At 40.4% G+C, this 23,363-nt stretch overlaps 1 protein-coding gene across 6 annotated transcripts in view; it reads left to right on the forward strand.

Moving 5' to 3' along the window:
- The window catches only part of yeats2 (YEATS domain containing 2), a 119,467-nt gene that overhangs the window by 33,914 nt on the left and 62,190 nt on the right, over positions 1-23,363 (forward strand). For 5 of the 6 annotated variants that reach the window (XM_052018827.1, XM_052018826.1, XM_052018822.1 and 2 more), the window contains exons 13-16: positions 930-1,027; positions 5,283-5,390; positions 19,943-20,113; positions 22,210-22,465. In XM_052018827.1, coding sequence (XP_051874787.1) covers positions 930-1,027; positions 5,283-5,390; positions 19,943-20,113; positions 22,210-22,465 — 633 coding nt within the window. The remainder of the gene's footprint in view (positions 1-929; positions 1,028-5,282; positions 5,391-19,942; positions 20,114-22,209; positions 22,466-23,363) is intronic. The other variant, XM_052018823.1, reaches the window with a different exon arrangement.

Below are 23,363 nucleotides of genomic sequence, written 5' to 3' on the forward strand. Positions count from 1 at the left end.
ATCTGTAACTCAAATAACATGAGCTTTTATTTTCAAATTCACTCAAAAAAAATGCAAATACTTCAGAGTTGCAAAGCACCTATTCCCTATTTCACCTACTGAGTAACAGAACAAATATCTAGTATTTTCTAGATCTTTGACATTGACATTTGCTAGGTAAGAATATTTTTGCAGAGAGCCAGATCTACAATCGAAACCACTTCCAAGGGCCAGTCACCTGAAATATATTTTCTTTTGACATATTTAACCAAATATAGCTATGTTTAGGCATGTTTAAGGACATAAGTTTGTTGCTCCAATCACTGCCCCTTTACTACTTGACTCACCACATCTTTGGTACGTGGTTCCACTTTGTTAATATTCTCAATATGTCTGATAAGACAGAAAATTTTGGAAGTTTTTGGCAGGCAGCATTCATGGGGAAAGAAGCAGGATTAATATTACAGGTTGATGTTCTTGCATCTGAAAGATCAGCAGGCTGAAATCTTACTTTTTCTTTTTCTATAGCTGCTGATTGATCTCTTGTGTATTTCCAGCAGGTTCTGTGTTATTTCAGATTGGTAAAGAGCAAGTATATTATTTAGAACAGTTCAATCAAAAGTTGACAGTCACTCAAACCTTTTGGAGCCCTTTAGGCAGAGGTACACTTTAAAAGCAATGTGCTGAGCCATCCAGATAAATACCTCAAAGTGAAGTGACATTTTTATAAGAGGCTACCTGATCTGGCCTTCCTCTCAGGCAGCCAGATCATACTGATGTGTTAGTAAAATGCATGGTGTTAACTGACCCAGGTACTCTCCCCATTTACAAGTTATTTAAAGCCACCCAAGGGAAATGCCTTGTTTTTGTACAAAAAAATCTCAACTCCCAGTTTGTCCAATAGTTTTTTTTTCAAATTCATATGATTTATTTATCTCTTTTGTTTGAAGCAGGGAGTCCCACAGCTAAGCAGACAGGCATTTCACAAGGTACGCATTCACCCATCCCAAAAATCCATGGCAGCAGTTTCATTGCAACAGCTGTAAAGGTAAGAGTCTCTCTGATACAATGAAATGGCTTTGTTTAAGTGCCAGGGTGCATTTCACGACATCCCGTTCGAAATCGACTCTGTCAGCAAGTAACAATGACATTGAAGATTATAACTGCCAGAGATCAGTGTTATTCTGGTCTGACTTGGATACCAAAACTAGAGAAAGTTTGCATTGATCAGTCTCTGCAGCTGATCAGTGACCTTTGAAGAAATCCTGGTCACTTCATAGGGAGGCAGTAACCATTATTATGTTTCCTACCGGCCTTGCATGGCCCAAAAGTTGAACTGTTTTGATGAGCATGTAATTAGAAACTGTTACCAGTGATAGGCAGGCTATGAACAAGAAAACACAGATTTATACTAAATAGAAAACAAACCAGAGGAGAGGTGATTATTTTTCAGAGTGTGGTTGTAATCTATGATGCATTGCCTGAGGGCATTGTGGAAAAATATTTTAAATTCAAGAAGGATTTGGATATATATTCAAACTTGCAGGTCTATGAGGAAAGACCAACAGAGTGGGACCAAATGGACAGTCTCTTACAGGATTAGCTCAAGCACGATAGACCAAAAGTCTGCCTTCTGCATTGCATCATTCTGTGATCCTAACAACAAAATGTAACCATATGTGGACATATCAATCTGTGCAAATTGCCAGTTCACAAACAAGTTTGGAGAAGTCAATATGTAGCACAACATGTCTGCGAAACCTTTGACTGTATACAGTAAAATTCTAATAATCTGACATCCATTGTTCAGAAATCCTGATGTTTCAGCATCTGGGTCATTCATTAGTTCAGAATGTGAGCTGTGGGTCTAGAGTGCATGGAGGGTGTGGCCAGAGCCAGGGCGGAGGTGATGGGGATTCGGAGTCCAGGGTCCAGACTGTGGGCCAGGTCTGTAGCTAGAGCTGGGGCTGGGGTCTGGAACACCAGGGATCAGGAACTTGTGTAGGTTTGCAGTTGAAGCCGGGATCTGGAGTGCTTCTATGTTTCCTGCTCCCTCTAAACTCATTCTGTTCACTGGAAAATTCATTATACTACTATGTAATGTATAAAAAGTGTGAAATAAGAGTATATTTGGGTTTTAAAGGAGTAACTTGTAATAGTTTGAAAAATCTGCTGGTCCAGCAGTACCGGAGACCAAAGGCTGCTGGATTATTGGAGTTTTACTGTACTGTCTTGGAGGTGCAAGTTAGGTTAACTGTAGGAGATTGCTATCTTGAAACTGTACTGGAGATTCTTGTTTCAGAAAGAAGGTACTGTTCCCAATTGTGAATGAGTACTAAATCTGAGGTGATATGTCTTCTTTATATTTCTCTAAGATATTTAAATAGGTGTGATTGGGGGAAAATCAGCCAGAATAAGCAAATTGCAGAGAGAGAATTTGCATTCAGCTAGTATATTTCATATCCTAAGAACATCCCAGCCAGTGAATTTCTTTTGAAGTGGCAATATATTTCAAAAACACAATATGAAATAAAAACAGAAAATTCTGAAAATACTCAGGTCAGGTAACATCTGTGAGAGAGAAAGAGAGTTAGTGTTTCAGGTGGATACTCTTTCATCAGAACAGGGAAACATTGGCAATTGTTTTAAGATGCAAATCGAGTGGAAAGAGAGAAGAAAAGGAAGGGCCTGTAAAGAGATGGAAGACAGAGGAGATGAAATGGCAAATTTATCACAACATGAAATATTATGTAGGCCTACAGAGAAGATAATGGAATAGGGAAGGGAACAAAGGGTTAGGCTGAAGGAGGTATAAATGAAGCTAAATCATTAAGAGTGGAAAATGTTATGGATGCTTAAAAGCAGAAAATACTGCAAATGCTCACTATCTGAAATAGCTGAACTCAGTGAATCTGAGGTGATGTGATATGCCTAGACAGAAGATAAAGTGCTGTTCCCAAGTCTACTTTGAGCTTCACTGGAACAGCACGGGGCATGAAGTACAGAGAAGGGGTGAAAATCAGAATCTGCAGACACTGGATATCTGAAATAGGAAATGAAAATGCTGGAAACACTCAGCAAATCAGGCAGCATCTGTAAAAAGAGAAGCAGAGTTAATGTTTCTAGTGGAAGATTCTGGGAAAGAGCTCTCATACCCAGCTCTGATGAAGGGTCTTCAACCTGAAATGCAGAGAAACATCCAGGAAGACAGCGTGCACTTCAGGTTTAGCCAAAAGGAACTCATGGAAGTCTAGCATAAACAGAAGGAATGCATAACAATGCAATCATCCCACCCACGTGCCCTGACAAGCTCTACCTGTCCCATCCGTGAATCCCACATAGGACTCACTAGTTACCTTAGAATCCACAGAACTGTAGTGGAAGCAAGTTGGTACTGTCCAGCAAGTTGACCTTTATTTCAAATTTCCACTGTCTGTAATATCTTGGAATTTTTGTCTGACTTTTTTTGAACTGAGTGCACATCAAAGGGTGTGAACAAAGCTGTTTCTATCCCAAATAAACAGGACACTTAAAATAACCAGGAACAATGAAATTGGCATTAATCTTAAGTTCTCTTTGGTTGATATAAATGACTGAATATTTCAAACATTTAAGTGATTTAAAAAAAGCAGGGGAGTTCTCCCATTGTGCTGACCAATATTCCTACATTACAACACAGGCATACTTCATAAGTACTTAATTGGTTGGAATGTACTTAGAGACATGTGAAAATCATCATTTAAATCATCTTGACAACATTTCCCAACCAAGATTACTAAAATATCAGCCATTACTCACCATGCATAAATTAGACACTGCATTTTCCACTTGAGAACAGTAATTACGCTTGAAAATTACCAATCGGTTATGAAGTATTTTGGGTCATTTTATGCTTTAAATTTCTTGTTTCTTGACTTGGATGTGAGTTTGCAGATGATACAAAGATTGATTGTGTTGTAGATAACAAGGAAGACTGTTTAAGGCAACAACATGATATTAGATCAGCTGAAAAGTTGGGCAGAGCAACAGTAATGGAAGGTCCTGACCCGAAACGTTGACCGCCTGCTTTTCTCCACGGATGCTGCCTGGCCTACTGAGTTCCTCCAGCATAGTTATATTTTTAATCTAGATTTCAGCATCTGCAGTACTTTATTTTTCATGGGAATTTAATCCTGTCAGGTACAAGGTGATGCATTTTGGGAAGGCAACCAAGGATCAGATGTACACAGTGAATGGTAGGGCCCTAGCTAGTGTTGATGAATATAGGGACTTTGGGGTCCAAGTCCATTGATCCCTAAAAGTGGCCACATGTGTATATGGCATATGGGATGCTTGTCTTCATCAGCCGTAGTATAGAATACAAGAGATGGGATGTTATGTTACAGGTGTATAAAACAGCAGTAAGGCCACGCCAGGAGTACTGTATGCATTTGTGGTTGCTGCACTATAGGAAGGATGTGATGGTGCTGGAGAGAGGGTGCAGAGGAGATTCACCAGAATGTTGCCTAGATTGGAGCATTATGGTTTTAGATGGCCTGAAGTTTACAGATGTTGCTTGTTAAAGTGAATTGAAAGAGTTGAATCTGGAGATGATAAAGGCATGACACAGAAGTATTTCTGTTGCAATTGGTTTAGCCAATATATTTGTGCAATCTAAGAAATTCTACACCCTGGTTTATTTTTTCCCCTTAAATTGATGTAGCATGTATGGTTATTTGATGCATATGCTGCAATTTAAAATTTATTTCCTTCGATTTCATTTGAATAAAATCACTAGATAAAAGTTGTTAATTTGACCAAAAATAACATTGCAGAACTATTGAAAACTGGAATAAAAAACAAAAAATACAGGTCAGGCATCTGTGGGGGAGAGAGATTTCATATGGAAATGTTATCCCTCTCTCTCTCTCCCTTTCTCTCTCCCTCTCTTCAGGTGTTGCCTGACATGTTGAGTATTTCTGGCTTTTATTTCAAATTTCCCGTTTATTTGCTTTTAGATTACTATTAGAAACTGCGATAATTCTCACGACAATAAATTTTCTCTCTCTTACCCCACTGGTGGCCAAATCATTGAATGCCCATTATTGCTTCTCATAAGTCAGCGCCTTTTTCCCAAAGTTAATGATGACAACAAGTATGTTGTGGGTATTGTTTAAACTTAAATTAGGTATGTCTGTATCTGTAGGCACTGGCCCATCACTTAGCACAGTGTGGCTGGACTACTTTTTCTTTGCTAAATCTGGATAAAGGATCAGGTGTTCTCGATGAGTTGTCTATAGATTGAACGTGCATTTTTTTTCTAGCAAGAAGATGCGCTCTTTGCAGCTATGCCGCCTTTGTGCCCCATTGGAAGTCATCCCAAGGTCCAGAGCCCTAAACCTGTGACCGGGGGTCTTGGTGCCTTCACCAAGGTAAGAGTTGTTTTGTTGACTTTTCACTGGAACATATAATTTAAAATCCTGCTTTTGCTTTTACAGCTCTTGTTAATGTGGATGTTACTCCTTTGAATGCAGTGGTCTCAGAGTTGCTGTGTTTTTCAATAGATGACTGTTTGAGCATGGATCACGTGAACTTTGGATGGGGCACAGGTGACTTGTCATGTGGTGACTTTCTGTTCATTGGCACCCCAAAATGGGAAAAAATCAGAGAATATCCATTGCAGGGCATACACTAGATAGCTGTTAGCTAAACAGCCTGGGTCATTGGTTTAGGCTCATGTTACCTTTGACCAAGCCTTGGCCCAAGCCAGGTCACTTGACACAGGTTGCAATCAGTATTGGCCTAGGCTGAATCACAGCTATCAGAAGCCTTCATCATGTGTATAGCTAAGCAACCAAATGAGAGCAAGAGAGCTTTTTAAAAAAAATTATAATCTCATTTAGAAATGCAAAATATTGAAATCTGAAGAAAATGCTCATGGATGCAGGTTAATAATCTGAGTGTGGATTTTTATAAACCTTGGATGGATTTCAAATACATAATGATTTAAATTTAGGTGGCATAAAGATGTACAGGATTTCTTCAACCAAAATATTGATAACTATTCCAAGCTATGAAGTATGAGCCTGGCATGTTATGTCTGACCACTTTTCCTGGCACTCTTACTACTGTGCTGGAGCTTTGCTTGGATTTTGTGCTCTCTCTGTATCTCTATCTTCTTTATCCCTCTTTCGCCACAGTTGACAATTGTTTTGATTTGTCATCACATGCCAATCTTATAAACACTTCCAAGAAACTTTGTTTTCAGTTAGATGATACTATTCCAGTGAAATTAGCTGCTGATATGAATCTTTTTGCCATGAAATCTACCTATGCTTTGAGCTATTATGGGCTGAGGTACAGGCTTGTCAATACAGGGCAAGTAGAATGTCAAATATATGAGAAATCTGAAATACAAAGAGCAATATTGGAAAACACTCAGCAGATTGGGCAGCATCAAAAAAAAACATATTGTTTCAGGTTGGAGATCGATCATCAGAAGCTGATGAAGGGTCTTTGACCTTATCCTTTACCTGTGTCTTATTTCTACAGATGCTGCCTGACCTCCTGACTGTTTCCAGCATTTTCTGTCAAGATGACAGGCCAGGAGAAATTGACATTTTGAAGTAGTCATTCTGACCTTTTTGAGTCTTTAGCATGTCGCATCACAGCCTGGTATGGAGACTTTGATGCACAGGATTGCAAGAGGCTGCAGAGGATTGTAGACTCAGCCAGCTCCATCATGGGCACAACCCTCCCCACTATCGAGGACATCTTCAAGAGATGGTGCCTCAAAAAGGCGGCATCCCCCACTAAGGACCCTAACCATCCGAAACATGCCCTCTTCTCATTACTACCATCAGGGAGGAGGTTCAGGAGCCTGAAGACCCACACTCAATGATTATGAACAGCTTCTTCCCCTCCGCCATCAGATTTCTGAACGGTCCATGAACACTACATCATTATTCCTTCTTTTGCACTATTTATTTATTTTGTAGTATACAGTATAGTAATTTTATGTCTGTACACAGTACTGCTGCCGCAAAACAACAAATTTCACAACATATAAGTCAATGATAATAAGCCTAATTCTGATTCTGACACTTCACTAACCGAAGGAAAAATATGGGTGTAAAAGAAACAAATGGAAGTTGAGAGCAGGCATCTATGGTGAGAACAGGGCAATTAATGTTTCAAATATGAAGCCTTCATTAAAATGGGGCTTTTATTATAGTTGAACAACATTTTTAAAAACAAGGCAACAAATGAAATGAGTTAAAACTTGTACGCGCACAGGTACACAGTTATATAGACACATTCAGTGCCCCACATCTGCATGCACCCCATGTCTTCCATCACCTCCATCCAGGGATCCAAACAGTCCTTTCAGGTGAGACAGAGATTCACCTGCACCTCCTTTAAAATCACCTACTGCATTCGGTGCTCCAAGTGTGGCCTCCTCTACATTGGTGAGACCAAACGCAGACTAGGTGAGTGTTTTGCAGAACACCTGTGCTCTGTCTGTAACTGCGACCTGCATCTCCCTGTTGCCAGTCACTTCAATTCCCCCTCCCACACTATCACTGATATGTCAGTCCTTGGCCTTCTCCACTGCCAGGAGAATTCCAAGCGCAAACTGGAGGAACAGCACCTCATTTTCCGTCTTGGAACCTTGCAGCCTAATGGCATGAATATTGAATTCTCCTACTTTAAGTAATCCCGCCCCCTCCCCCCCAACCATGCTTCTTCTTCCTTTTCCTAGCCTCTCTCTCTTTTTTTCTATACCCCTTTTTTCTTCTTTTTTTTCCCCCTTTACCTTTGACCCATCCCCCGGTGGATCTGCTCTCCCCTCCTCCCCTGCACTTGCCTATCACTGTCTCTTACCTGCATCTACCTATCACCACCTTGTGCCCACCCTGCCTCCCTTCTTTTGTACACCTATCACTGCTCTGCTTTTCCCTCTTATACATTGGGCTTCCCCTTTTTCTATCTTCAGTCCTGAAGAAGGGTCCTGACCCAAAATGTTAACTGCCTGCATTTCTCCACAGATGCTGCTTGGCCTGCTGAGTTCCTCCAGCATCAGAGTGTTTTTCTTGTCTTCCATTACTGTTGAAAATCTTAAATAATCTAATTCTGTTAACTACCTTGGGTTCAAAGTAATGACCTGAGTGTAGTGTAAGATGCTCCCTCACTCAACATTGCTAAAACAGATTAATTTGCCCTTTTTTTTTAACATGTTGTATGCTAAAATTTGCTGTATGCAAGTTAGCTGTCATCTTGCAATGCAATAGTGATTACGTCCAAATAAATGGTCTTGAAATATAGTACACCCTCAGGTGTCTTGAATGGCACTATTTTTCAAGATGTTGATGCTGAGTAGATTGGCTTGCCAGTAATGCTGATGAATATCAAGGAGAAGATTTTTGGAGTTGGTCAATACTCACTGTTGGCATGATGTGAGTACTGTTGCTTTTTAGTACAGGCTTCTGTGTTATCTTGGTCTTGCTGCAGAATGCATACCGCTTTTTTATCTGAAGAGATGTGAATGGAAACTGAATGTTATGCAGTTATCATTGCAAGTGAAACTTATTCATGAAGCAGCTGCAGAAGGTTGTGTTTAGGACCCTGGTCTGAAGAGAACAAGATTGGCTTCAAGAGTCGCAACTGCTTTCCACTGATTAACTTCAAATTTTAAGATGATCCTTGATGGCGCACATAGCCTAAAAGTTGCCTCGATGTAGTCACTTTCATCTCACCTTTGTACTGCAGCTCCTTTGTCCATGTTTGGAGCTGGGCTGCATGTGGTAAGGTCTGGAACTGAATTGTTCTGGCAAGAGCCAAAATGAGTAATGGTAAACAGGTTATTGTTGAGTTCCAATTGATTAGCACTGACATTGAAACTTTGCATCACTTTGGGGATGAATCAGTGTAGACTTCATGCAATGGTAGTTGGCCTGCTTTTTGTGGACAGGACATTCCTGGGCACTTTTCTACTTATGAAGGCATGCTCTCTCTAGGTCACCTTTGTCACCTTTCTTCAAGTTGAAATATATCGTAGTGACAGTAACTGATAACAGAAGTAATAGTTCACTTCCTCCTTTCTCTTGATGAGGTTATCTACAGCAGTGCAGTTCCATTTGTTCCAATTACTTGGTGGAGGCAAATGTGTTGAAATTGGATTGGAAACTGTGAAGATCATTAGCTGTTAACCTGTTTTGTTTGTTAAATAAATCCTGCAGAGCGTGACTCGCCTCCTGACACTTGAAAACTTTCTTACCATCTGCAAGGCACAAGTTGGTAGTGTGATTGAATACTCTTAACTTGCCTGGATCATTCTTTACAAGACAAGCAGCCCAGTTCATTGGCACTCCATCCACAGCTATAAACATTCATTCTCTCCACCACTTGCACACAGTGGCTGCAATATGTAACATCGACAAGATCCATTGCAGTTGCTTGTCTTGGCTGCTCTGAAAGCACCTCCCGAGCCTACAACCTCTACCGTCCAGACAAAGTCTTAAGTCATATGGAAACTTTCAGGTTCCCCTCCAAGTCACATCCCCTCCTGATTTGGAAACCTATCATTGTGCTGCATTCTTGCTGGGTTTAAATTCTGAAATTCCTTCTCCAACAACACTGAGGAAGTTTCTTAGATTCATAGAGCTATACAGCACGGAAACAGGCCCTTTGGCCTAATTCGTCCATGCCGACTACGATGCCTACCGACCAAGAGGACCAGAAGGGCTGTAGCATTTCCAAAAAAAAGTGCCTCACTACCACCTTGTCAGCGGCATTTGGGACTGGAATATAGATATTGGCCTTGTCAGCAATGCCCAGATCCTGGAAATGGATAAGCAAAGAAATACCTGTCTTTCTCATCCAACATTCACAGCATCTCCGCTATCCTTGGTTCTAATGCTAATTTGTTGCCATTAGCTTAATTTTGCTTTGATAATAACAACTTGCATTGATTAATAATCATAAACCTAGAAAAACAGGGATTTTAGTTGCTTGTTGCAGCAAAGGAAGCCATTCAGCCCATCGAGTCCATGCTAGCTCTCAGCAGAGCAATCCCATCAGTCCTATTCCCTTTCCTCATGTTTCTCTCTAGCCTTGTAATTTACTCTCTCTCACATACCCAATAACTTGCCTTTGATTCTTTTGCTACCTACTTGCACTAAGGGGAAGTTTACATTGGCCAGTTAACCTATCAGCATGCCTTCGGGAAATGGAGGAAGTTGGAGCCCCTGGAGGAGGAAGGGGTGGTGTTGTCAGAACAAAGGAGAAGGTCTGTGATGGGGTGAAGATCAAAAGAGACTGAATGACACGAGTGCTGGAGGAGCCATCTAAAGAGAGTGGTAAAGGCTAATGAATAACAAAAGGTATGTCTGGGAGTGGTGTACATAGAAGGCAAGTGTAAACTGAAATTACTAAGAGAAGCAAGACGCTGAATGCTGGAAAAGTGAGATACAAGTCTGCAATGACTGATTATCTGAAATTATTGAACTTGGTGTTAAATCCAGAAGGCTACAATGTGCTAAATCAGATCATTGGGTGCTGCTCCTTGAATGAATGTTGAGATTCATTATAGCAGTTTTTTGGAGCTAAAGACACAATGGTCAAAGTAGGAGCTCATCCTTTGTTACTCAGTCCATCCGTTTTGTTCTTTCTGCCCCTCTTCCCCACCCTTTTTTCCCCCAACTTTACACCTTTTTTCTCTCCAACATCTCATTTCTGATGGAAGTTCTTTGACCTGAAGTGTTACAAATGGAATATGCTGGAAATGGTCAGTAAATCAAAGAAAGAAAATCAGAATTAACTTTTCAGGTTGGTGACCTTTCATTCAATTTTTAATTCTTTCACTGTCTGCAGATGCTATTTGATCTGCTAAATATTTGTACAGACTTCTGCAGATTTCTAACACTTGCAATTTTGTGATTTTTACATATTAATGGTTGTTCATGATTCCTGAGTCACGAGCTAGAAGGAAATGGTAATTTCAAGGGAAGAGTAAAAAGATTAAATGAGCTAGTTTACAGTGGTTCCCTTTTAATTTAAAATAAAAGCACATTGTTGGAAATACTCACCAAATCAGACAGCATCTATGGTGAGAGAAACAGAGCAAACATTTGAAGTCGATGACCCTTCGTCAGATTATTAACTGCCCAGGCATCTAAAGCAGATTATCTCATCATTTCATAATATTGCATATGAGAATTTGGGCTCTTAGCAAATTGTTTTATACATTAAAACAGTGACAACACTTCAAAGGTATTCAATTGGCTGTAAAACGAATTGGGATGTTCCACGGCTGTGAAAGGTGCTATATGAAAGCAAATATTTCTACCTTTGGAATGGAGTCCTTGAATTGTTATGGCGATCACTCCTTCACAAATGTTCTTGAATTTCCTCATCCTCAGACATCATTTAGAGCAGTGTGCACTGCTCTTCAGTGTGGGATAGTAGCAATCAGATAATCTCTAACAACCTCCAGTTTAGGTTAGCAAAGGGTATGAAGAGCTGTGTACCAAAGTTGGACAAATTGAGTTGATGTATATATCAGCCAAGAGTTTATTGGTTGGTGGGAACAGCTTTGAGGGACTGATTGGCCTACTTTTGTTCACTTTTCTCAGGTGCTGTGAGAGAGATTTGAATTTGGATGTTAATTCCATGTCAAGAGCATACAATTACAAACACTTCCCCCTCATTAAGGCAGTAGTCTCCCAAAGCTAGGGTTGAGACTGGGGGAATTCTGTGGGAAGGGCCAAAGGAGGTAGAAATTGAGTAGAAAGTGAGACTGTGCTCTAATTTGCTCTATTGTTGCCACTGGGAGGAGCATTCACAGATTACTTGCATAAGAAAATGAACTCCATGTGCTCTGACCTGGGAGTTTACAAGTATAAACTTGTTTTGTCCTTGCCCTTGCCTCTGCCTTTGCATGGGGCTGACCTCAGCCTTCCCCTGCTTCATAGAAACATAGTAAAACAATCGCCCCATTCACGCAGCATTACTCTGAATTAATTGTGGCTACGTACCTGCATAATGTCCTTTTATGGTTGGCCTCCCTGAAGAATGGATTGTTTGAGCTGAGGAATCTTTGTTGTAACAGAAACGTGGACACAGTTGACTAAAGAGAATGAAACGACCATTAGCGTGCAGTTTTGGAAAGTGGCACTTCTGAAGTTGTGAAGGGCTGGAAGTATTCCTGATCTTGGTGTATCATTACTGTATTTGCTGACTTACAATTGGCACCTGGTCCAGAAACATTTCAATTTTAAAATACTGTCTTGCAACCCCCTCCACCCCCACCCAACCCCAACCCCAACCCCACCCCATAGCTCTGTCTCCATAATCCCCTTTGTTCTTGTACTTATCCAAGGTTCCTGATCTTAATCAGTCCACCAAAAGCACTTTTTCCCTGTTTCATTCCTAAACACTGTAATTCCATTACTCAGCCTTGCCACCTCTTTGTCCTACTGTAAAACCTACCTTTTGTTCACCTCCTACATGGCTCAGTATCTCATTTTGTCTGGCAGTTCTGTGAAATTCCACTACATAAATGCTTGTTACTTTTGTTTTATGAGAATGCAGTGGTTTTTGAGATAGAGGATATCTCATAGTGAAATAACGTGCTTGCTGAATAAGGTGATGCTTTTCTCTGGTTGACTTTTGCAGAGGTGCAGGAGTTGGGTTACATTGATTCATAGGGTGCATTGATGTTTAGGCTGAGAAGTTAGTCAAGGTACTGCAGTGATTTCATGATAAAACAAAAATAGGGAATGCACAACATGCTTAACGGCAGCTTTAAAGAGAGATAACCAGTTCCAGTTCAGCAAACTTTAAAATATGACATTCAATTCCCTCAGCCAAATCATTGCTATAATTGTGAATACCTTTGGGTCCAAGCACCAGTCCCTGCAATATCCCACTAGTCATAGCCAGCCAACCTCAAAGATCTATTTACTTCCACTCTTTACTTTTGTCCATTAACCAATTCTCAATCCACGTCAGCATCTTACCTCTAACTCTACCTGCTCTAACCTTGTTAACCAACCTCCTGCATTGGATCTTATTAACAGCCTTCTAAGAATCCAAATACGCTTCTTTCAAGTATTTATACTCCTGATGAGCCTCCTAACATTACTCTTCCACTAACTATATCAGTCTAATCTTTCACTTCTTTCTCCAGCACTTACTTAGATAGCTTCCTATTAAAGGCATCATCCTCTCTGAGCATTGCTCCACAGGGACCAGGCATTTTTTAGTAACTTGTCATAATTTCATGACAGTTTGGACAATGATTATTGATTTGTGTCTTATTCTACAATAAAGACCTTCACAATTGACCCAGTCCTCTCTTGACCTTATGTGTGTAAACATTTTCAAGCAAAGATCAAATGTTATAATCAGAACAGGGAACATTGGCTGATGTTTCTTCTCCCTCGATGGAACAACCAGTTGCACTTGTTGAGATCAACTGCAGACTGGGGATTGAGCCTGGAACCTTACCACTTGCATGATTTATTATAATATTGAAGTGTTGCTTTCACTAATAAAGACATGTGAACAAAGCTTTAGTTAAGACAATCAAAAATGCAATATTGACATCATGGATGGTTGTATGTCACCATGAGCCTTATTAGATGTCAAACTTAGAAAAGTTCTGCACAGGTTCAGGCCCTTTGGTCAACTTGAGAACTGTGTAAACAGACTGCGCCAATATGTCCAGCCCAAGAATTTCTGTTAGAACGGTATATAGGCATGCTATGTTGGCGCCAGAAGTGTGGTGACACTTGCGGGCTGCTCCCAGAACATTCTATGCAAAGATGCATTTCACTGTGTGTTTCGATGTACATGTGACTAATAAAGATATCTTATTTCTGGTTCAATGAACTGTGAGTTTAGTTCACCATCTCAACTCTAAAGGCCCAAGTTTGAACCTACGTAATGCTGTTTCTTCAGTGAACGTCTAGGGCATGTTGGAATAGTACAATCTTAAAGTTAGAGGCAAATAATTTTGGAACAATATAAGGAAATGTTTTCTCGTGGGTTGTGAAAATTTAGAATTTTTTTACAACAAGGCTGTGTACCTCAACTGAAACTTTCAAACTGAGTTGGATGAGATTTTTGTTGACTAACTATCAAGGGATATGAATTAAAGGTAGAAAAATAGAGGTACCAGTCAGACATGATATTGAATGGAAGATTAGGCTGAAGGAACTGAGTGACTGACTCCAGTTATTCTGTATGTCCTTGGAAAGAATTTGTATTTACAAGTCCTACCCAGGTTACGGCAGGGTTCTGTTCCCGTGAACTGTTTGTAACCCGAGCAGTTCGCAAGTAGGAAATGTGGCTGCAAACCAAGTTCCCACACAGCAGAAGATGCCTGTAGCAGCCGGCAAATTCATATCGATGGTCTCCCAAATGCTTGTTTCTGTGTAATGGGTATACATAAGTCGTGTGTTCGTAACCTGGAGAGGACCTGTATACAACAGCTATTGCAGCTTCAATGTCAATCTGACACAGGTGAAGTACAAAATGGAGAGGTGGAAATGTTGAGTGATTAGAATGTGTGTTGGGATTCATCCTATCTCTCAGTAACCTTAATGAGATCTAAAAACACCTCAGAGAAATGGCAGTGAGCAGTATACTCATTTATCCAGCGATTCCTCTGAAGCTGCAGTGAGAGATTACGAATCTAGCACCTGATATTGATATTGGTTTATTATCAATACCAGGTGCTAGGAACTGGTTCCCCTTAATGTGTGCAAGCAACAATTGATATCCCTGTAGTACATGCAGAGAAAAACCTGACACTTGAAGGGTTAATGTGCATGTTTATATTTGAAAGCAAGTTGGAACGAAAACCAAGTGGAAGATCTGTAAAGCTGGAAGTATGAGTGCTCCACCTACTGTTGGAGTTTAGTAGTGGAGTTTGGAAAGCCTATCTCATAAACACAGTATTGTCATTGTTTATTGTCATTGGAAGCTGACATTATATCAGTAACATATCGTTACCTTGTCCGTGTTTGTTTATGTTTTGTTTTAAGATATTGTATCCTTCACTGTTTACTTTGAATTGTAGGAATCTTCACACGCCGCAGCTAATCTATCTGATATATGTAATGAAATTTACTGGCAGTCACTTAGTTTCCTCATGCATTTGACTTTAGATTTTGACATTGTATCCCAGTCCAGATTGTATTTTGTATATACATAGATTAAGTACAGCTGTATTATTAACACTTCTCTTTGAAGAAAAACAGTAATTCACCACCCTCCAATTCAAGAAACTTGCATCAACCACCAATTTTGTTATCTACCAGGCTTTTCATTCTTGATTCAATACTTATTTCATAATTGTTTTTGTGCAATCAACAAGTTTGCTTTGCACCATTTTTTTCAGTGGTGTGTTCAAAATTCTTATTAGTTCATATTAAGAATTTTGAACACCATATATTCAGCAACCACACTAAACCTGTGGTGGGTGTTTTCTTGAGGCAGACTGGTTTCTTGCTGTGATTTGTCTTGAGATTTTAAATGGCAGCTTATACATTTACATACCAATCTGTCAATACAGGATTATTTTATTGTTGCATCATACTCTTAGGATCGTAGAAGATACCTCAGATGCATCTGTGTTTAAAATCTCATTATGAGAGCAGATACAACAGAGGTGAAAAAACTGGAAAAATGGAATGAAGTCTTTACAGGAGACAGAGGTAAATATAAAGATAGCTGTGGAAGTCTGTGGACTTGTCATAGATATTGCTGGCTAACTTGTGTCCTGAGATGGAGATAGAAAAACCCAGAAGAATCCGAGATGGGCCTTATGAAAGTGAAGGCAGGATAGAAATTGGCAGCAAAAGTAATGAAATTTTGGAGTTCTGTATGAGTGCTAGAAGCAGCACCTATGCAGTCATAAGTGTAAAGGATAAAAAAGGAGACCGAATAGGACTAAATCATGGAATGTTCCATATATCCCACAAAGAGATAGGCATAGCTTGGGCCCTTGTGAGTTCCCCTTGCTACATCTTTGATGTGGAGAAAATGAGTGGAGATGAAGGAGAAGCTGTTGAATGTGAAAATGAGTTCAACTAGTTAAATAACTGTGGGAGCAGGGTAACTGGTTGGAGCTATTTGTAAGGAAGAAGCTGAGGTCCCTTAGACCACACTGGTGTGGCATTGGAGGTTCAATGCCTCAAGTGAAGTTGAACCAAAAAACAAAAATCTCTCAAAGTGACGAAGAACATCTGATGTGTCACAGACGAAAATTGGAAGTGACTGAACAAGAGAAGAAAGAATGGTGGGAAGAAATATGTTCTGTGTGGCAAGAGCATGCTGAAACAATAGACAGTCCTACATTTAGATTTGGGGAGGAGGTAGAGTGGACTGTGTGCAGGATTGGGAGACAATCTAGCTGGAGACTGTGGAGCAAAGAGGAAATGAAGGCCTGATGTTCAGTGGAGGAAGCATGCTCCAGAGGGGGGCATAAGGAGGTGTCTAAGAGGTGACATTTGGCCTCTGCGAGATAGCGGTCAGTTCACCAGATCATACAGCACACTCTTATCAGTAGGTTTAATGATGATATCAGGGTTGGTTCTTGGTGAGCAGAGTGCTGTAAGTTCAGAAGTGGGTAACTTAGAGTGAATAAGGGAGTGGAAAAATTGAGATGGCCAATGTTGTTTTGGCAGTTAGCAATGAAGAAAAGTTCATGTGGAACTTAATTGTCATCATGGACTTTTAAGCCAAATGGCCTATTTCCTGTAATAAGTAATATTTCCTATTGTATATGCCTTAAATAAACCTTTTTACCCAACTTGGTTCTCTAGATGAACTCAATGTTTCATTTACTTACCAATCCCATAATTTTCCAGATCTAAGTATGCTGCCTCCTTCCCACTTGAACTAAAAACAGAATGATCCAGAAAGTACATCATAGCTCCATTTATTAGCTATTTGTGTTTCTCTCATCCCATCTAACTAAAGTTATCTGTTGGTATGGCCATGATTTGCTGTTCTTTTCTTTTAACTTGTCCGTCCATCCCTGTTGCATACAAAGCCAAAATTAGCAGCAGCCAGCAGTTTTTGAGTGTTTTTTTTCCTAAAATAAAAGTCTTACTCTATTTATAACACCTCCCTACAAATGCCAGATTCTGAACAGCTCATTCCCAATGTCCCTCCAAACTTTTTACACAACAGTATCTTGCTCCATGCAGGTGCTTATTTTTTGGGATGAAACATATCAGTGAGAATTGGGAGATACCACTGCTGACCCTGATGACTAAATCAAGGATTAGTTGCTGCTTAGAATTGGAAAGCATGGCAGATTCTAATCCTGGGCACCAAGCCAGATTTATTATGCTCATTATGTGATCACAACTTGCATTACCTAACTCAATTCATGCTGAGATTCAAACCGCAGAACGTGGGCATGCATGGCTCACTGCCAACCTGAAGCAATGGATATGGTTCCAGCCTCAAAGCATGAAGGTCATTGTTTAGTTATCATAATATAGCAGGTCCATATCTTGTGTTCCAGCCTCAGATGCACAGACACTTGGGGGTATGTGGTGGGGGAGAGGGGTGCTGCAAAGATTAGAAGTTGTTCATCACTAATATAATTTAAATAGAAAATTCAAAAAGATAGTAAACCTTTAAAAGGAGTCATCAGATGTTGGCGGGTAAGAGCAGAAATTTTACAAGGTGTGAACGAGTGGGGATTTGCGTTCAAGAGTTGGGAACCACTGTTCCAGTTCAATATGGAATTCCAAGCTGAATAGAGAAAATGCTGCTGCTTATACATTTCAGTTGATTATTTGGGACTTGCATTTCTACTGTACTTCTTACAGTCTAGGGGCATTCCCAAAATGCTTTGGTGCCAATGAAGTACTTTTAGTTGCAATTTAGGAAATGTTGGCATACACTTTACACATGCCAAAGTGCCACAAATGCTACTGTCAATGATGATCTTTGTTACAATCTAACTGCCATTGCTCGATGGAACCTGTCTCTGCCACTTCTGCAACAGGAAGATGCTTTCAGATAAATATTAACCAGTATGCTTTCGAGTGCACTTCAGACCTTCTTTGAAGGATGGTCAGAGGATCTCCAGGGTTTCTGTTTAAAATCTCATCAGAAAAAGCCACTAGTGATGAAGCAATGATCTCAGTACCACTCTAAAGTATCAGTATGGATGCATGGGTCTTGAATACGCAGCTCCTATCATAGAGATGGCAGAGAGAGGTTCCATTAAGCAATGGCAGAGGTGTATTTGGATTGTATCCTTTGTTTTCGTGAAACAATGAGTAATCATTCATCATCCTTTAACAATGAGAAAATAGGGGTGTGTATCATTATTGTGTGTATTATGATACACACCCCTCCTTTCTCATGGTTAAAAGATGATCCAGTGATTATGGCACCATGGCGCAGCTAGTAGAGTTGCTGCCTCACAGACCCAGAGACCTAGGTTCAATCCTGTCCTTGGGAGTTCTTCATGTGGAGTCTGCACATTCTCCTTGTGACTGTGTGGGTTTCCTCTGGGTGCTCTGCTTTCCTTCCACATTCCAGAAACATGTGGGTTGGTAGATTAATTGGCCACTGTGAATAGTCCTTAGTGTGTGGGTGAGTGGTAAAATCTGGAGAGGAGTTGATGGGAATGTGGGGAAGACAAAAATGGGATTAATGTAGGATTAGTGTAAATGGATGGTTGATGGTCAGCGTGGACTGAATGGGTGAGTGGTCTGTTGCTCTGCTGTATATCTCTATAGTACAGAGTCGCAGGAAAATAATCTTTCTTATTCTGTTCTGAGAGGGCAGGATTTATTGTTTCAATTATCTTTCACATCCACTTCACCTTTTTTCTTTGCCCACTTTCTTCCTCTTCCTCCTTGTCTTCTTGGGATCCACTCCCATTTAGTGAGTTTTAAGGTGGTTTATGAAACCAATGTGGAAAGGATGTTTCCAGAAGTGGGAGAGTCTTGGACCAGAGGGCATAGCCTCAGAATGAAAGGACATCCCTTTAGAACAGAGATGAGGAGGAATTTCTTTAGTCAAAGGGTGGTGAATCTGTGGAATTCATTGCCACAGACGGCTATGGAGGCCAAGTCATTGGGTATATTTAAAGCCGAGGTTGATAGTTTCTTGATTCATAAGGGCATCAAAGGTTATGGGGATAAGGGAGGAAAATGGGGTTGAGAAGGAAAAATAAATCAGCCATGATCGAATGGCAGAACAGACTTGATGGGCATAAGTCTGCTCAGATACTGATACTCTAACATTGTGATTGTGAAATCTACAGGCTACACGGATGAAAAAAATAGCACACTTGGAAAGCTTAAAAGCTTCAATGGAAGATTTTTTCAATGGTGAAAATACATTCCTTGTGTTTTCTTGCTGTGGTATTGGTATTGGTTTATTATTTTCACTTGTACCGAGGTACAGTGAAAAGCTTGTCTTACAAACCGATCGTACAGGTCAATTCATTACACAGTGCAGTTACATTGAGTTAGTACAGAGTGCATTAATGTAGTACGGGTAAAAACAATAACAGTACAGAGTAAAGTGTCACAGCTACAGAGAAAGTGCAGAGCAATAAGGTGCAAGGTCACAACAAGGTAGATCGTGAGGTCAGAGTCCATCTCATTGTATAAGGGAACTGTTCAATAGTCTTATCACAGTGGGGTAGAAGCTGTCCTTAAGTCTGGTGGTACGTGCCCTCAGGCTCCTGTATCTTCTACCTGATGGAAGAGGAGAGAAGAGAGAATGTCCCGGGTGGGTGGGGTCTTTGATTATGCTGGCTGCTTCACCAAGACAGCGAGAGATAAAGACAGAGTCCAAGGAGGGGAGGCTGGTGTCGGTAATGTGCTGGGCTGTGTCCACAGCTCTCTGCAGTTTCTTGCAATCCTGGGCAGGGCAGTTGCCGTACCAAGCCGTGGCATGTTGTAGTACATTGCAATAAAGGATTTCTTGTCCTTCCTAGGTTATCATCAAACAAGAGCAAGGAGAAGCAGTGGCACAGCAATCGGGAGTCACGACTGGGCCCACACAGCAGGCTGTGCAGCAGTTTGTGACTGTGAAAGGTGGCCAGGTGATTGCTGTCTCCCCACAGAAACACAGCAGCAGCATTGGAGCAGGAGCTACCCAGACTAAGGTATGTCCTTAGAGATGGTGGAGCAGCAGTGAGCTGACTCTGAAATAACGATTGCTAGGCATGACAAGAATAAAGGTAGTCACTAAACTGTCTGAATGAGCATCAGAGCTCTTGAGAACTGGCACCTTAAAGGTGACTTCCTTGCTGACATGTTGCTTTAGGTATCACACAATGAGCTTGGAATATTATTTTGTTCTAAACAATAGGCAGTTGTAAATGAGAACAATTATAAAACAGTAACATCAGCATTCATTTGGATAAATACCCATTAGGCTTCTCCTTTTATTCATTTTCACTCCACCAAGTCAGAAATTGTTCCATTGTAGTTTATCTCAATTTGTAGTCTTTTCAAAACAAGCTGCAGGTAGGAAGGTTTAATAATGGTCAGGAATACTTATTCGTGGTTTGATTTGTTGAAGACCTTCGGATTGTGATCTAATGCACGCCGTGTACTTTTTCAAATCAGACATGATTCCACTCTCGAGTACAATCCAGTGACTTTCCCACACTCTATATTAAAAACTCATGGTGAAGATAAGATCAGACTCAGTTCTGATGCCTCCCATGGTTAATAACCTTGTTGATATTTTCTGCAGATGTTACATCAATGACTCTCTATCAACAATGACCACTTAGCATAGGCAAGAACTTAAGAAAATCGGAGTAGGCCACCACGCCCTTCAAGCTTGCCCTGCCATTTAATATGATCATGGTTGATGTACGCTGGCCTCAGCTCCTCTTCTGTGCCATTTCCCCATACCCCTCTATTCCTTGATCTATCAAATATTTATCCACCTTTACTTTAAATACTTCTAATGATCCAGCTTCCACTGCCAGGGGCAAAGAATTCCAGAGATTCACCACCCTCTGGAAGAAGAAATTTCTACATATGTCAGTTTTAAATGACCACCCCCTAAACTATTTCCTCTTTGGTCATTGATTCAAGCATCTTACCAATAAAATCTGTTAAACTAACTGGCCTGCACTTCCCTCCTTTCTGCCTTTCTCCTTTTTATGACAAGGGAGTCACTTTGGCTGTTTTCCATTCTTCTGGTACCTTCCTGGAGTTTGGGCAGTTATGAGCAAAGGAGAAATTAAAGCAAATTGAAGAACTGGAAATGGCCACATGGTCCTTTCTGCCTCTCCTCCCTCCCTTACATTCTGTCCTTTGCAGTTATTTACACCACTGATCTTCTTTAATTTCTCAGTTTGTTGAGAGTTAAGAAAATCAATGAAAAAAGAATCCCACTGCCATTCCAGGTAACTCCTGTCCAATCCTCAGATCAAAAGCAATGCAACAGTATTCACTCATACCAATAATGACGTCACTCCCTTAAATAAAATGAAAACTCAAGTTCTTATGTTACTTTTATAGAACTCATCATAGAATCAGAGAAATTTACAGCACGTTAGGAGGTTACTCAATCCCTCACTGCCAGGCTGAGTTCACCCAGTCCTGGTTTTGGAGGGTCAAGATTCAGTCAGTGGCTCAAGAGACTAGTAGTACATCTAATTTAATTTTTTTTTGCATTTTATACATGTGCTTTTATGAATAGTCATCCCTATTTAGCTTAAATAATCTGCCCAGTATAAATTCTCATTGCCCTTTGAGTCTGGTGTGTGATTCAGTTTGTATAATTTAATTTGCACTTAAACAGCAATAGTCTTTGGTCCATCACCCTTGATGTCTTTGCTTAGCAATAATCTATTGCAGAATTAAAACATCCAATTGTGCCTCTGCATCTTTAGTCCTTTGATGGAAGAGAATTCCAGATTTCAGAAAATTAATGTCAAAATTACACAAGGAAGAGCCCTTTCAACATACCTCCTCCATACTAGTACTTAAGCCCCATGTGAGCCTTCCCACAGCCCTTTATTTAGCTTCATTGTGTCTGTTCCCCATGTGTTTTCTGCTTCCCTATAAGTGCATCTGTACATCTGCCTCAACTACTCCATTTGTTAGCACTCTTTGGGGCAGAGAAGTTTTTCCAGAATTTTTTTGTTGGATTTGTTAGTTATTGCCATTATGCTGGATTTTTTTTTCCTGTGGCTGCAAATGGTGTGTTTAACTAAGAGTGCCTATCACTCACCCACAGGTGGTTGGGATTCCAGTGGGTTCAACCTTGCAGCCAGTGGTGAAGCAGGCAGTGGCACTGAGCGGTGGTCAGATAATTGTTGCCAAACCAGGCACCACCGTTGCTCGGGCTGTTGGACAGAAGCAGATTGTGGCTCAGGGTGTGGCAAAGGCTGTGGTGAGCGGAGCAAGTGGAACCATTGTTGCTCAGCCTGCACAAGCAGTCAGCAAAGCTCAGAGTTCATCTGTTATCCAGAAATCAGGATCGCAAAGCTCAGGTAAGGAGAGAAACCCACCTTTGCTTCTTAAATGGCGAGTGTCAACAATGTTTTTTAAATCAGCTGTTCTTTCTGATTGGATAACTGACTTCCACAGTAACAGCAGTTCTGAGAGATTAGTGTTGCTGAAGGAGTAGGTCTGAGAATTGGGATTGTTTCCACTGGCTGTTAACTGTACATGTATTTAATTTGAGCCAAGGTAGAATGGCTGCAATGTGCAGAGGAATTCTTTTCCACCACGTACTTGGGTGCCCTTATTTACAATATCATGGGTACTTGCACTTGTATAGACTTTAGCACCAACTTTCAAATATTTATGGATACTCCCTTCACTGAGTTGCTCTTGATCTCTGTTTGCTCAGTTTTGTTACTTTACGTTTAAAAGCAAAAATGAAGATATACACAGGATTTTGATTTTCAATGGTAGTGTGAAGCAGGCAATATTGATTTAATCAAGGAATGTAATATTTGTGATTCTGGTCCACATCAGATCCATCCACTTCTGGGGAGATGCTGCTCCAACTTGAAATAAAACTTGAACTCTGATTGAAAGATCACATTTGTACCTTGAGTGCATGTTTGGGCCACTGACTGCTGTGTATAGAGGGATGCATGAATATATTTATCAGCATGAAAATTTTAGATTTTATCATTGATACCAAAAGGAGAGGTTTGCAAAAAAAAAAGAGTAATTCAGTCTGACCTTGAATAAATTTAGCAGCCAATACTAGCTGGCACTAACCATAGGAATGTTATGCAGGACAGGACAGTGTAAGAAGTGATTGCAGGGTTATTAGGAGAGAATGAGGGAGTGGGACTTAAATGGAAAGCATTCAGAGAGACCAAATAGACACCTCTTTTGAAGTGAGGCTCTATAATATGAAGGACAAAAATCTTT

The sequence above is a fragment of the Pristis pectinata genome, chromosome 6 (assembly GCF_009764475.1).
Source record: "Pristis pectinata isolate sPriPec2 chromosome 6, sPriPec2.1.pri, whole genome shotgun sequence".
Classification (NCBI taxonomy): Eukaryota; Metazoa; Chordata; class Chondrichthyes; order Rhinopristiformes; family Pristidae; genus Pristis; species Pristis pectinata.